At 41.4% G+C, this 15,224-nt stretch overlaps 2 protein-coding genes across 7 annotated transcripts in view; one reads left to right on the top strand and one right to left on the bottom strand.

Moving 5' to 3' along the window:
* LOC135539826 (acyl-coenzyme A thioesterase 1-like) overlaps window positions 1–9,925 on the bottom strand; it is a 24,373-nt gene extending 14,448 nt beyond the window's left edge. Inside the window, exon 1 of the mRNA XM_064965979.1 lies at window positions 9,839–9,925. The gene's annotated coding sequence lies outside the window, so the exon portion shown is untranslated. The remainder of the gene's footprint in view (window positions 1–9,838) is intronic.
* LOC135539828 (protein SYS1 homolog) lies at window positions 9,340–15,224 on the top strand. 6 transcript variants are annotated; one of them, XM_064965987.1, is made up of 4 exons: window positions 9,340–9,476; window positions 11,192–11,448; window positions 11,541–11,608; window positions 13,168–15,224. In XM_064965987.1, the coding sequence occupies exons 2-4, from the start codon at window positions 11,287–11,289 to the stop codon at window positions 13,406–13,408; spliced, it is 471 nt and encodes a 156-aa protein (XP_064822059.1). In that variant the 5' UTR covers window positions 9,340–9,476; window positions 11,192–11,286; the 3' UTR covers window positions 13,409–15,224. The 6 variants fall into 6 exon arrangements, with proteins under 6 accessions (XP_064822059.1, XP_064822058.1, XP_064822056.1 ...); XM_064965986.1 differs by lacking the exon at window positions 9,340–9,476 and adding an exon at window positions 10,161–10,255; XM_064965984.1 differs by lacking the exon at window positions 9,340–9,476 and adding an exon at window positions 10,167–10,267.

Raw genomic sequence — 15,224 nt, 5'->3', positions numbered from 1 at the left:
GCCTCATTTATAACTGTTGCGTCCATTTCACACTAAATATCTGCATACACCATTTCTTAAAAACTGCACATACAAATATATAGAGATTTATATTTGGAGCACACCATACATAGGCATGTTTCCTGTTATAAATCAGCCCCGTCAAATCAAATTTAATTTGTCACATGTGCCGAATACAACGGGTGTAGACCTTACCGTGAAATGCTTACTTACAAGCCCTTAAACAACAATGCAGTTAAGAAAATACAGTGAAATGAATATCTACTAAATAAACTAAAGTAAAAAAATATTATAAAAAAAGTTATAACAATAATGAGGCTATATACAAGGTTGCGTGGGGGTACAGGTTATTCGAGGTGATTTGTACATGTAGGTAGGGGTAAAGTGACTATGTATAGGTAATAAACAGCGAGTAGAGTAGCAGCAGTGTAAAAACAAAGGGGGTTGGTGTCAATGTAAATAGTCCGGGTAGCCATTTGATTAATTGTTCAGCAGTCTTATGGCTTGAGGGTAGAAGCTGTTAAGCACCAACCCCTGAAGGGCCCCCGTGTTGAGGATCAGCGTGGCAGATGTGTTGTTGCCTACCCTTAACACCTGGGGGGTGGCCCATCAGGAAGTCCAGGATCCAGTTGCAGAGGGAGGTGTTTAGTCTGAGGGTACTTAGCGTAGTGATGAGCTTTGTGGGCACTACGGTGTTGAACGCTGAGCTGTAGTCAATGAACAACATTCTCACATAGGTGTTCCTTATTCCCAGGTGAATAAGGGTAGTGTGGAGTGCGATTGAGATTGCGTCGTTTGTGGATCTGTTGGGGCGGTAGGCAAATTGGAGTGGGTCTAGGGTTTCCGGGATGATGGTGTTGATGTGAGCCATGACCAGCCTTTCAAAGCACTTCATGGCTACCGACGTGAGTGCTGTGGGGTGGTAGTCACTTAGGCAAGTTACCTTTGCTTTTTTGGGGCATAGGGACTATGGTGGTATGCTAGAAATGTGTAGGTCTTACAGACTCGGTCAGGGAGAGGTTGAACATGTAAGTGAAAACACTTGCCAGGTGGTCCGCACATGCTCTGAGTACACGTCCTGGTAATCCGTCTGGCCCTGCGGCCTTGTGAATGTTGACCTGTTTAAATGTCTTGCTCACATCGGCTAAGGAGAGCGTGATCACACAGTTGTCTGGAACAGCTGGTGCTCTCATGCATGCTTCCTTGTTGCTTACCTTGAAGCGAGCATAAAAGGCATTTATCCCGTCTGGTAGGCTCGCGTCACTTGGAAGCTCGTGGCTGGGTTTACCTTTGTAGTCCATAATAGTTTGCAAGCCCTGCCATATCAGACGAGGGTCAGAGCCGGTGTTGTAGGATTCAATCTTAGTCCTGTATTGACGCTTTGCCTGTTTGATGGTTTGTCTGAGGGCATAGCATCTGGATTAGTGTCCCGCTTCTTGAAAGCGGCAGCTCTTGCCTTTATGACGGTGCAGATGTCGCCTGTAATCCATGGCTTCTGGTTTTGATATGTACGTACGGTCACTGTGGTGATGACGTCATCGATGCACTTATTGATGAAGCCAGTGACTGAGGTGGTATACTCCTCAATGCCATTGGATGAATCCCGGCATTTTGAAACTGTGCGCGCGTGAACGAGCATTATAGCTTCACCTGAAAAATGCCCATCATTATGGTGACAATAACACCCCTATTTGTTGTATACTTTGGAAGAATTAGTATTAGAATTAGGCCGAGACAGTTTCTAAAGGAAATAGCAATGGCGAACTTGATAAAATGTCTTTGGAGGTTTGATGGCAGAATGTTATACTTTTGTAGTGACATTTGCTGTAGGCCTCAGTTATCTGACAACAAAATGTTTCAGAAGGACAAAATCTATTTCAAATTGCTGAGGACCTGTAAACAGATTGTTTGATCATTTGTTAGTGTCTTAATGTTTTGTATTGACTTTTTCCTTGAACCTATACGCTGCACTGCCCACGAATTCTGAAACACTGTCTACTTACAGTGCTGGCCATACACACTTCAATGCAAAAAAATACTGTCAGTTCACCTGTTAAATTATACAGTATGTTATAAACCACCATCTCTATCTTATTCTTTGAGCAAAATACTTTAAATAATAGCCTATCTAATATGCCCAATTAAATGAGAGATGCACATGGTATTTGTTTGTAGGATACTTTGGGGAAAAGGTGAGGCCAGAAAGGTGAGGAATTTATTCTGCAAAGGTTATACAAATATTTACTTTGTTTAGAAATTAAATATTGTCTACTTGAAAAAATTGAAATGACAGTATTCAGACTTAGAGAAGTAGCCTATAATTGTCTGTTCTACTGTTATTAAACTGTGCTCCGGATCAGATGGCATAGAGCAAAATACTACAGTGGCGACCCGCCGTTCAGGGCAGGTGGGGCGAGCCCTTATGCCCTTGGATACCACCTTGGAGGGAGGTCCAAATTATTAGTCAAGCAAGGGAAGTTTGCAACGTAAGCCCCTCAGCCCTCGTTTTTAGTTGAGTTTGCGAGTGTACAATTATGTTCACTCCGGGCACAGAAACTCCCCATAATTCAATTTGCGATGATTGTACATCCGCGAAGAAAGGTCTGCCAAAACTTTAAAACAACATCAATGGAGAAGTCAACATACAAGTGTAAGTAAAAATTAATGCAAATTGTGCTACTAATGCTCATGATGGCACAAACATGTCTCGTAAAAAGTAAATATGTTTTTATTTGGAATTTTTACTTTTGGAAATTATAGAAATAAAACATTTTCCGAAGTTCCAGCTAGGCAGGCTAACGTTAGTTAGCTAATTAATTTGCTAGCTATCATACAGTAGGCATACAGTATATTAATAATTATTGTTACGGCTTTCTAGGTGGGAAGGAGAGTCAGACCAAAATGCGGCGTGTAGATTACGATCCATGTTTATTAAACTGAAGCAACACAAATCTAAATACAAACACTACAAAACAATAAAAGTAACGAAAACCGAAACAGCCTAATACTGGTGCCAATAAACACAGAACAAGGACATCAGGACACTAAGGACAATCACCCACGAAACACTCAAAGAATATGGCTGCCTAAATATGGTTCCCAATCAGAGACAACGATAAACACCTGCCTCTGATTGAGAACCACTTCAGACAGCCATAGACTTATCTGGAACACCCCACTAAGCTACAATCCCAATACAAAACACACCACATACAAAAACCCATGCCACACCCTGGCCTGACCAAATAAATGAAGACAAACACAAAATACTTTGACCAGGGCGTGAAAATTATATAGTTAACATAAGTAGATATGTAATCATAATTGACTGTAGAGCATATAAAGCACCCACAAGCTACCGGTGGCTGAAAACACAATCATCAGAATGAATGAGTGTCGAATTTCCGGGCAAGGGAGGTCCGTTTAAAAATCATTCCTTCCTCCCTCGCCCTGCAAGTGTATACTCGTCAGACGTCATCAGAAGTGTCCACTTAATTCGCATGAGTTAGTGTATCTCATGATAAGCTGTGGACCAGACTACTTACCGAGAGAGTTTTCCTCACTGAGCTAAAGGCTAGAGCTGCCACTTTCAAGGAGCAGGACTCTAACCCGGAAGCTTATAGGAAAACCCACTATGCCCTCCGAAAAACCATCAATCAGGCAAAGCATCAATACAGGACTAAGATCGAATCGTACTACACCGGCTCTGACGCTCATCGGATGTGGCAGGGCTTGCAAACCATTACAGGCTACAAAGGGAAGCACAGCCGAGAGCTGCCCTGTGAAACGAACTAAACTACTTTCTACGCTCACTTTGAGGCAAATAATACTGACATATGCATGAGAGCACCAGCTGTTCCGGAAGACTGTGTGATCACGCTCTCCACAGCCGATGTGAGTAAGACCTTTAAACAGGTCAACATTCACAAGGCCGCAGGGCCAGACGGATTACCAGGACGTGCACTGCGAGCATGCGCTGACCTACTGGCAAGTGTCTTCACTGATATTTTCAACCTCTCCCTGTCTGAGTCTGTAATACCAACATGTTTTAAGCAGACCACCAAAGTCCCTGTGCCCAAGAACACTAAGGTAACCTGCCTAAACAACTACCGACCCGTAGCACTCATGGCTGTAGACATGAAGTATTTGAAAGGCTGGTCATGACTCACATCAATACCATCATCCCTGAAACCCTAGACCCACTCCAATTTGCATACCGCCCCAACAAATCCACAGATGATGCAATCTCTATTGCACTCCACACTGCCCGTTCCCACCTGGACAAAAGGAACACCTATGTGAGAATGCTATTCATTGACTACAGCTCAGAGTTCAACACCATAGTGCCCTCAAAGCTCATCAATAAGCTAAGGACCCTGGGAGACCCCCATTCTCATCAACTGGGCTGCAGTGGAGCAGGTTGAGAGCTTCAAGTTCCTTGGTTTCCACATCACCAACAAACTAACATGGTCCAAGCACACCAAGACAGTTGTGAAGAGGGCACAACAAAACCTATTCCCCCTCAGAAGACTGAAAAGATTTGGCATGGGTCCTCAGATCCTCAAAAGGTTCTACAGCTGCACCATCGAGAGCATCCTAACTGGTTGCACCACAGAGGGTAGTGCGAACGGCCCAGTACATCACTGGGGCCAAGCTTCCTGACATCCAGGGCTTCTATACCAGGCGGTGTCAGAGGAAGGCCCTAAAAATTGTCAAAGACTCCAGCCACCCTAGTCCATAGATTGTTCTCTCTGCTACTGCACGGCAAGTGGTACCGGAGCACCAAGTCTAGGTCCAAGAGGCTTCTAAACAGCTTTTACCCCCAAGCAATAAGACTCCTGAACATCTAGTCAAATGGCTATTTGCAGTGTCCCCCCTCTCACCCCCTCTATACACCAGTGCTACTCTCTGTTGTCATCTATGCATATTCACTTTAATAACTCTACCTACATGTACATACTACCTCAACTAACCGGTGCCTCCAAACATTGACTTTGTAATCGTACCCCCCTGTATATAGTCACTATTATTATTTTACTACTGCTCTTTAATTACTTGTTACTTTTATGTCTTATTCTTATCCGTATTTTTTGAAACTGCATTGTTGGTTAGGGGCTCATAAGTAAGCATTTCACTGAAATACCTTTGTATTCGGAGCATGTGACTGATACAATTAATTCTGATATGAAATAATACAGCCTAGGAAATAGATGCCTGTTTCTAATTATTTTAGAATGCAAATGTAACAATATAGACTTTACGCCCGTCCCCTCGCCCCGACCTGGGTGCGAACCAGGGACGCTCTGCACACGTCAACAGTCACCCTCAAAGCATCGTTACCCATCACTCCACAAAAGGCGAGACCCTTGTAACAGTAGACTTTACATCCGTCCCCTCGCCCCGACCTGGGCGCGAACCAGGGACGCTCTGTACCACTACTTCAAGGTCTCAGAGCAAGTGACGTCACCGATTGAAACGCCACTAGCACGCACCACCGCTAACGAGCTAACCATTTCACATCGGCTACACAAAGATAAACTAAATTGATGTTCTCTCTTTTCAATTCAATTCAATTCAAGGGCTTTATTGGCATGGGAAACATGTGTTAACATTGCCAAAGCAAGAAAGGTAGATAATATATAAAGTGAAATAAACAATAAAAATTAACAGTAGACATCACACATACAGAAGTTTCAAAACAATAAAGACATTACAAATGTCATATTATATATATATATATATAGATATTGTGACGTAGAAGTCCGTCACTGGCCGCGGGCAGCATTTGGTTCTTTAACGCACACACATATTCATCACTCCTCCCTGCGCCATTATAAGATAAGTTAACAATGTGGGTCGACACACAAATTAACTTCTGTCTTGGTGCATGCATTTCACACTTGTCAATGTTCATATTTGAGAGATACAATAATTATTATACTTATCAATGTTGTGGATGAGCGCATTGTTTGTTTGTTCTGTTCCTCTCTCTCCATCTCTGTAGCTTCCGGGTATGCTGGAAAAGGACCCGAGCTAAGGGAATTGGGTTGGCTTTATAGTGCCTGTCCCAAATGGCTCATTAATGCATATGGGCATATTGAAAGATATTGTCAGTAGTGATGTAATGTTGTAAATGTTATGTTGTGATATTGTTTAAAACCGTGTTGCAATGTATATCCTTTAGTATGTTTAGTTCATGGAAAATGTAGGTTTGTATTGTTAATTGATTAATTAATTAGGGTTAATTGTTCTGAGGGGAGGGGCTAGCCCTACAAAAGGAGCCTCTCTTTCAGTCATGAAGAGGCAGTTTTTGGATTGAGCTGTGGATGGGGCAGCATTGTTTTTTTAAGCTGTCCCATAAGGTAGACGTTGATGGCAGTACTGTTGTTTTTTGTTCCGGAATCACTTGTAAATAAACACCTTTGCACAGAAGAACTTTTGCGGTTCTTTATCTTTTTATTTTGATAGAGGTTAGGTTATCGAGTTTAGCCTTCTGGCCTACTTTACGTGACATATATATATATATATATATAGTGTTTTTACAATGTACAAATGGTAAAGGACACAAGATAAAATAAATAAGCATAGATATGGGTTGTATTTACAATGGTGCGTGTACTTCACTGGATGCCCTTTTCTCGTGGCAACAGGTCACAAATCTTGCTGCTCTGATGGCACACTGTGGAATTTCACCCAGTAGATATGGGAGTTTTTCTAAATTGGATTTGTTTTCGAATTCTTTGTGGATCTGTGTAATCTGAGGGAAATATGTCTCTCTAATATGGTCATACATTGGGCAGGAGGTTAGGAAGTGCAGCTCAGTTTCCACCTCATTTTGTGGGCAGTGAGCACATAGCCTGTCTTCTCTTGAGAGCCATGTCTGCCTACCGCGGCCTTTCTCAATAGCAAGGCTATGCTCGCTGAGTTTGTACATAGTCAAAGCTTTCCTTAATTTTGGGTCAGTCACAGTGGTCAGGTATTCTGCCGCTATGTACTCTCTGTGTAGGGCCAAATAGCATTCTAGTGTGCTCTGTTTTTTTGTTAATTCTTTCCAATGTGTCAAGTAATTATCTTTTTGTTTTCTCATGATTTGGTTGGGTCTAATTGTGCTGCTGTCCTGGGGCTCTGTAGGGTGTGTTTGTGAACAGAGCCCCAGGACCAGCTTGCTTAGGGGACTCTTCTCCAGGTTCATCTCTCTGTAGGTGATGGCTTTGTTGTGGAAGGTTTGGGAATCGCTTCCTTTTAGGTGGTTATAGAATTTAACAGCTCTTTTCTGGATTTTGATAATTAGTGGGTATCGGCCTAATTCTGCTCTGCATGCATTATTTGGTGTTCTACGTTGTACACTGAGGATATTTTTGCAGAATTCTGCGTGCAGAGTCTCAATTTGGTGTTTGTCCCATTTTGTGAAGTCTTGGTTGGTGAGCGGACCACAGACCTCACAACCATAAAGGGCAATGGGCTCTATGACTGATTCAAGTATTTTTAGCCAAATCCTAATTGGTATGTTGAAATTTATGTTCCTTTTGATGGCATAGAATGCCCTTCTTGCCTTGTCTCTCAGATCGTTCACAGCTTTGTGGAAGTTACCTGTGGCGCTGATGTTTAGGCCAAGGTATGTATAGTTTTTTGTGTGCTCTAGGGCAACAGTGTCTAGATGGAATTTGTATTTGTGGTCCTGGTGACTGGACCTTTTTTGGAACACCATTATTTTGGTCTTACTGAGATTTACTGTCAGGGCCCAGGTCTGACAGAATCTGTGCATAAGATCTAGGTGCTGCTGTAGGCCCTCCTTGGTTGGTGACAGAAGTACCAGATCATCAGCAAACAGCAGACATTTGACTTCGGATTCTAGTAGGGTGAGGCCGGGTGCTGCAGACTTTTCTAGTGCCCGCGCCAGTTCGTTGATATATATGTTGAAGAGGGTGGGGCTTAAGCTGCATCCCTGTCTAACCCCACGACCCTGTGTGAAGAAATTTGTGTGTTTTTTGCCAATTTTAACCGCACACTTGTTGTTTGTGTACATGGATTTTATGATGTCATATGTTTTACCCCCAACACCACTTTCCATCAGTTTGTATAGCAGACCCTCATGCCAAATTGAGTAGAAGGCTTTTTTTGAAATCAACAAAGCATGAGAAGACTTTGCATTTGTTTTGGTTTGTTTGGTTGTCAAATAGGGTGTGCAGGGTGAATACATGGTCTGTTGTACGGTAATTTGGTAAAAAGCCAATTTGACATTTGCTCAGTACATTGTTTTCATTGAGGAAGTGTACGAGTCTGCTGTTAATGATAATGCAGAGGATTTTCCCAAGGTTACTGTTGACACATATTCCACGGTAGTTATTGGGGTCAAATTTGTCTCCATTTTTGTGGATTGGGGTGATCAGTCCTTGGTTCCAAATATTGGGGAAGATGCCAGAGCTAAGGATGATGTTAAAGAGTTTTAGTATAGCCAATTGGAATTTGTTGTCTGTATATTTGATCATTTCATTGAGGATACCATCAACACCACAGGCCTTTTTGGGTTGGAGGGTTTTTATTTTGTCCTGTAACTCATTCAATGTAATTGGAGAATCCAGTGGGTTCTGGTAGTCTTTAATAGTTGATTCTAAGATCTGTATTTGATCATGTATATGTTTTTGCTCTTTATTCTTTGTTATAGAGCCAAAAGATTGGCTTTGGCCTTTATTTTACTAGACAAGTGAGTTAAGAACAAATTCGTATTTTTAATGACGGCCTAGGAACAGTGGGTTAACTGCCTGTTCAGGGGCAGAATGACAGATTTTTCGGAGATTTGAACTTGCAACCTTTCGGTTACTAGTCTAATGCTCTAACCACTAGGCTACACTGCCACCCCACTTACTTTTCTCTAACGGCAAACGATTGCATCTTGTTATTAACCTTATTTATTTGTTTTGAACAAACCTGTCCATCTTATCCCCATTTACACAAAATAATAGGTATAATGTAGTGAACATTATGCCATAATCCAGTCCATGTATTGGTACTGTGGGATTCCAGTCTCATGTTTTACAGTATCCAGACGGTAGGAGTGATATGCCATGTGAACTATGTAATGCCAGCATACCTCGGAGTAAAGTGTACGAACGCCCCGGCCACAGTTCTTATAAACATACGCAACCTGAACAGCTGTGGATGTTACACTAGGTTGCTTGCAATTGTAACGGATGTGAAATAGCTAGCTAGTCAGCGGTGGCGCGCTAAATAGCGTTTCAATCGGTGACGTCACTTGCTTTGAGACCTTGAAGTAGTGGTTCCCCTTGCTCTGCAAGGGCCGCGGCTTTTGTGGAACGATGGGTAACGATGCTTCGTGGGTGACTGTTGTTGATGTGTGCAGAGGGTCCCTGGTTCGCGCCCGGCGATGGGACGGTCTAACGTTATACTGTTACACAATGCAATGCTTCAACCACTAGAAACTGTGCATACGCATGGTCTAAGGTTTTGCGGGGAAGGTGAGCACATTCTCACTTCAAATTCAGTTTTTATAAATGCTAAAAACTGTTGCACGCATGTTTTGGGGTATATTTGGTAAATTCGCACTATTTAAGAGGTCCCAGAGTTATTTGCCTTGTGATAGGTTCATACTATCTGTAACTGTGTCTTCATTCATTTAAGAGCAATCCAAAATCAGACAAGTGTGAATTAATAGAATAGCCTATAACGCAGATCCGCAGTCATCGATAGGATTAATTTAGTTACAGCTGTCTAACTTTGTTTACATTACTTATGAGAGGAGTGAGAGAGAAGTAAGCAAAGAATTTAAGCAACGGTAAATGTTTCAAAAAGTTGATAATGCATTGTCCTGGATACCTACCTAATATTTTTCAGTGTTGATCGCAAGAAACTTTAATTTGTTTCCTCTTGGCCCTGCAAACTTTCAGGGCCCATCCAGTAAAGTGGGAGAAACGGAGGAAAGAAATGTGAGATCTAGGAATGTGTGTCAAAATAAAAGTCTCCGAATAATTAAATACATTACTGCAACTTGTGAAGGCCTTAAAACAAAATCCTAACACCAGAAGTAGTAACCTCGGCAGCCAAAAGCAGTGAAAAAATAACGTTTTATTCAACCTTTTTTTCAATCATTTTTCAAAAGCCGGATTTCCCTTCCCATTCCAGATACAACATACTTTTCTTGTGAAATTTAGTTTATAGAGGAACATCTCTTCCGGATCGATTGTGTTGCTGTTTTCTTTTATTCGTCATCAGCTCCAGGTTATCTCGTAGCTTTATGGTGGGATTTAATGTCAGTTGTACTTTTGGATATCTCACTACCTAACACTCCGACTCGATATTGAATATCAGTAAAAGTAGGCGACGCTTTGTAAAGTCAATAATACCTACTGCTAACAAGCCAGCTAGTTATGTTAGGTAGGTAGCTAGCTAGGTTGCCAGGCAGAAGACACCTACGGTTAAGCTTGTTTACACTGAGCTCGGAAAGCCTTCGTGGTAACATTAAGACACAATGGAGCCAGCGCAAGATATGGGTTCGGAAAACGTACTTCAATGCAAGGATATAATATGCCACTGTACTCCAAAGGGTACATTTATCCACACTGCTCCACGGAGAAGATTGAAATACTATTAGTGTTCCTATGTTGTTCAACACAACATTCCATAATGGAAAGAATACTGGTAGCTCGCATGATGACGAAAAGGGCTTCATTCTGGGAAAAAGGAGAAGTATTTAGATCTTTTCGATGGAGCAGTGTGAAATTCGTAACATTGAGTACATGGCATATGCCGTCCCATTATTGAGGTACGTTTTCCAACTCATATCTCTCGCCAGCTCCAAAGGTGTCTTAATGATGATTGCGTCCCGACCTCAGTGCAGCTCAATCAGTGTAAACAAGCGAAATGGTAGGGTCGGTATCTTCCGGAAAGCTAGCGAGGAAGCTATCAACCAGTTGTTGACGTACTGCTAGCAAGCCAGTCAGCCATCAAGTAGCTAGATTTTTTTTGTATACAAGAGGTCATGTAAAACACGCGTTTGTCACTTAGTTAGCTAATTAACATTTAGCTAGTTCGTTGGCAAGTAAGAATAGCAATGTTGTTAGCCTAACTAGCCAACTAGAATAATGCTTATAACAGCTAGTTAGCTAGGTCGTCATGTACTAGTTAGCTAACTCAATTGAAATGAATATGTGAAATATCTGCCATTTCATTTCAGGTCTTGAGTCACTGACTCCCTATACATCAGAGGAGTAGCCTTGCACTAATTGTCAGCTGCTCGGGGTTCCCTGTGTCCCCTCCTTAAGCGTTGGAATGGGCAGTCATTTCCGCAGCTACATCTGGGACCCGGTCCTCATCTTGTCCCAGATTGTGTTGATGCAATGCATCTACTACAGCTTTCTGGGTCTGTGGCTGGCTGGAGTGGATAGTCTCGTACAAACCAACAGATCGCTGGACCAGATCTTCAGTTATGAGGTGTGTCCTCGTGAAATGTGTCCTAGATGATTTTCTATTTATTCTTTTGAGTTGACAGTGGACTGATTCATAACATGGCTCTATGCTTGCAGGTTCTTGGTTTTGCAACAATGCAGGGCAGACTCTCAATGATGGCATTCATCTTGAACTCGCTTACCTGGTAAGTGAATGGGCCTAAAAGTCGATTTATGCTTGATACGGCTCCGTACGTGTGATTGATACGGCTCCGTACATCTGATGCAAATGGGGGCCTCCGAAGGACTGCGGAGGCCAAATCAAAGTCTGCATTGCGACCATGCAGAGGGCTCCATATAGCACCACATTAACATGATTAGGTGAGGGTGGTATGTCGTGCATAAACACAAACTCCTTTCCTTGACAGTAGCTCTGCTCCTCAAAGTGCAAGAAGTATGAATGCCCTAACTTCTGCAGAGGCTATGTTGTCCAACCACTCTGGGTGAAAGTGCGATTTGGTGATGAAATTTCACTTCCTTATGTTATAAAATGCATTTTACCAAGATAAATATGATTATAATGTTCTGAGTTGTTCAGCGGAGTCCTTCTCTAACATATCATTAACATTATATCCAAAAAGTCAGATTTCGTAAGCTAATACATTGGAGCTCTTGAGAGAGCGGTGCGTTTTCTCACAGGGATTTTTTGATGATTTTACATGTTGTGGTCATCTGCAAAGTTGTTTCCGTTGGTCGCAAAAAGCTAAATTAGCATGACGTGCTGAATTAAATGTAAAAGGCTTTGAAAATAAAGAACTTGCGGTATGCTCAGTGCTTCGTTGACATTTCAGAGATTTTGTGATAAATCTTCTTAAAAGAACAGGAATTTCACATGAATATGAAAACGTCTACTAAAATATAAAAATACTACATATCTCGTCTCAAAATAGATATCTATTTTACCTTTGAATTGTTTGCATCCTCCGGATTTGAGAAGAAACATGAATTCAATGGTGAGCATGTTGCATAGTGTCCAGCCTAGGTGACGCAATGCTATTTTCCAGATTTTTGACTACTTATTTGTCTAGTCTCAATTGATTTAGTTACCCTAATGTTGGCCATCCTACAAGGGTAAAAACGACAATAACCTTTTATGATAGAGACATGAGGTTTGGACCATTTTGTTTTCTTAGAGGAGTATCTACACAATTAACATTTATTTTGGGCTCCCTGGCCTAAATCTGAGGTCTACATGTTCACTCAACACTTCACTTGTATGAAGAAGTCTAGTCATGTACCACTGATGAAAGGCTGGCTTATTATGAGGTCAATAATCCATTATCCTCTATAATAGACTACAATCTTAAAGAGATACTTTATCTACTTCCCCAGAGTCAGATGAAGTCATCGATACCATTTGTATGTCTCTAAATGCAGTTTGAAGGAAGTTGCTAACTAGCGCTTGACCAATTGCTAACTAGTGTTTGCGCAATGACTGGATGCATGCTACTACATACTATAGACTTCCAGTCATTGCTAGATAGCATTGGCTTGCAAAACTACCTCTAACTTCCTTCACACTGGACACAGAGACATACAAATAGTATCCATGAGTTCATCTGACTCGGGAAGTAGATAAAGGGCCTCATTGTCAAAATCCCAAAGTATCCCTTTAATGTTTGGTAATTTTACTTAACTATGAGCTATGAATAAAATTTACACACGCACTTCAATTGAAAGATCATCTGTCTCCCTGTTTCGTCAGTGCCCTGGGCCTGTGGTTCTTCATCCGCCGAGGGAAGCAGTGTCTGGACTTCACCGTCACTGTGCACTTCTTCCACATGATAGGCTGTTGGATTTACAACGCCCACTTCCCGGCGGCTCTGTCCTGGTGGCTGGTCAACGTGGCCTGCATGGCTCTGATGGCCGTGATTGGAGAGTACCTGTGCATGCGGACGGAGCTCAGGGCCATCCCAGTCAACAGTGGACCTAAGTCTAACCTCTGACCTGACCCAACTCTGTGACACTGACTTACCCCCTGTGAATTGTTCACCTACAGTTATCTGTACAGTATGATGTGGGGTATGACATTTGTGCCCAAAGACTTGGTGGGACTGGGAAGTGAGCTGCAGTAACACAGTAGTTGTATCTAGAGACAGAGATGCTCAGATTGCACACCTCTCAATGGATTCAAGGACTTGGAGATAAACTGAATTGGTTCTGGTTGCTGTATTAATTTTTACACATGTACTACACATCTAAGAGAGAATGCTAACTTCTTCCTTGAACCACAGACTAAGATACCACTTTCTTTGAGACCATCTGAAGCAGAGTTTAGTTACAAAGTGTTACAAAGATCTGAATAGTTTCATAATTGTATTAAATTATCACATGATGAATATAGAGAAATGGTTGTCATGGACATGCTTTTCGGTTATGTCCTATCAAGTTGAGAGAGAAAACAAGTGCAGCTTTAGTTGAGCCAGTTGAATGATAAATATTGAACATGGTACAATAACAAACTCGTCATACATGTAAAGAACAGATCACCAAATATGGAGTTCTATTTTATTCCTCATTAAGGTATGTGAGCGTGAGAGATGAACGGAATCAGCTAAGCTTAACCATACAATCAACGTTAGGAAGTTAACGTGACAAGAAAGCACATGAAAGTAGGCCTACTGAGCCATGTAATGGGAGCAGAAATTAAGAATGTAAATACAATACTTAATACAGGCTTTTTGTAAATAATGTACTCTGTAGTTGGTATCTCTGAAAGACCACATACATATTGAGTTCTTACATCCTGTAGTGTTTCAGGAGCAGCAAGTATCTGATAATCATTCCTCGCTCAGCACGATGCTATTGGTTTTAAAGTGTTGCGTGTATATGATGGGATGCTGTGGAGAGCAGATGGTCCCTCTGGGGATGGTCTGTCAGCCACCAGCTGTGTTATGACAGGATGCTGTCACTGTGTGTGCCTGACTGCTCGCTGGTGCCATGGCTAGTCTATGGTAAGTTTAAATGTAAACCTACTTTAGTAAGCAGCATGCTCAGTGTTAATGGTTGTCTGCTGATTTTCAACACACTTTCTCTTTCCTTCTCATAGTCTGAAAATTATTTTTACAAAAAAATAACCTAGGCTATGACCTTTCACATTTTTGGATCTTAATTCAGAACTTCTGTTTAATTTGAATTGCAGTGGAAATCAGGACTATGCAGTGTAATGTTTCTACACCAACTTTCTCCTCTAGCGTTGGTGCTAAGGGGTTTTATATCACCAAGTTGTTGAACTCTTAGTAAGTTTGATCATTTGAAGTCTCGAAGGGAAACTCTGCCACTTTTCAACCTCATTAATGTTCTCCAGTACCATTGTCTACATATGTGAAAGCGATATGTGGTTAAAACGATTAGAAAAAAGGTAATAAAAAATGCTTCTCTCTGACATCACATGGTAGGATTAAAAGTAACCAAGAGGGAGGGTATTTTTCTTGCACCCCACTTCACCTCGAATGTCAAAGTTTAAAAATCACTGTTAAAAAAAAAAAAAACGTTTTAACCTTTGATGATGTCATCAAAAAGACAGTATTCACAGATGTAGATTCTGGATTGGAGCTGGAGATAATTAATATGAGGTTGAAAAGTGGTGGAGTTGCCCTTTAAGACCAAATCCTTTGTTTTTGTTTTATTGTCACAGCAAAGAGTGCTTCTCTTCACATCACAGATTGTCCTGGGATGGTTTTTCTCAGATTTTAAACCACAAATTGTTTTAAAAAATATACATTTTAAGCCATTTATGTAATAAAGCTAATGCAACTATAA

Source organism: Oncorhynchus masou, chromosome 5 (genome assembly GCF_036934945.1).
Source record: "Oncorhynchus masou masou isolate Uvic2021 chromosome 5, UVic_Omas_1.1, whole genome shotgun sequence".
Classification (NCBI taxonomy): domain Eukaryota; kingdom Metazoa; phylum Chordata; class Actinopteri; order Salmoniformes; family Salmonidae; genus Oncorhynchus; species Oncorhynchus masou.
Note: the sequence above shows the minus strand (reverse complement) of the source record. Positions and strands in the feature narration are given on the sequence as shown.

Bases quoted from the DNA above. Each gene is read 5' to 3' on its own strand.
- LOC135539828 (XM_064965987.1), top strand. From the start codon at position 11,287: ATGGGCAGTCATTTCCGCAGCTACATCTGGGACCCGGTCCTCATCTTG. The intron at 11,449-11,540 runs GTGTGTCCTCGT...CTATGCTTGCAG, and splicing joins ACCAGATCTTCAGTTATGAG to GTTCTTGGTTTTGCAACAAT. The intron at 11,609-13,167 runs GTAAGTGAATGG...CTGTTTCGTCAG, and splicing joins ATCTTGAACTCGCTTACCTG to TGCCCTGGGCCTGTGGTTCT.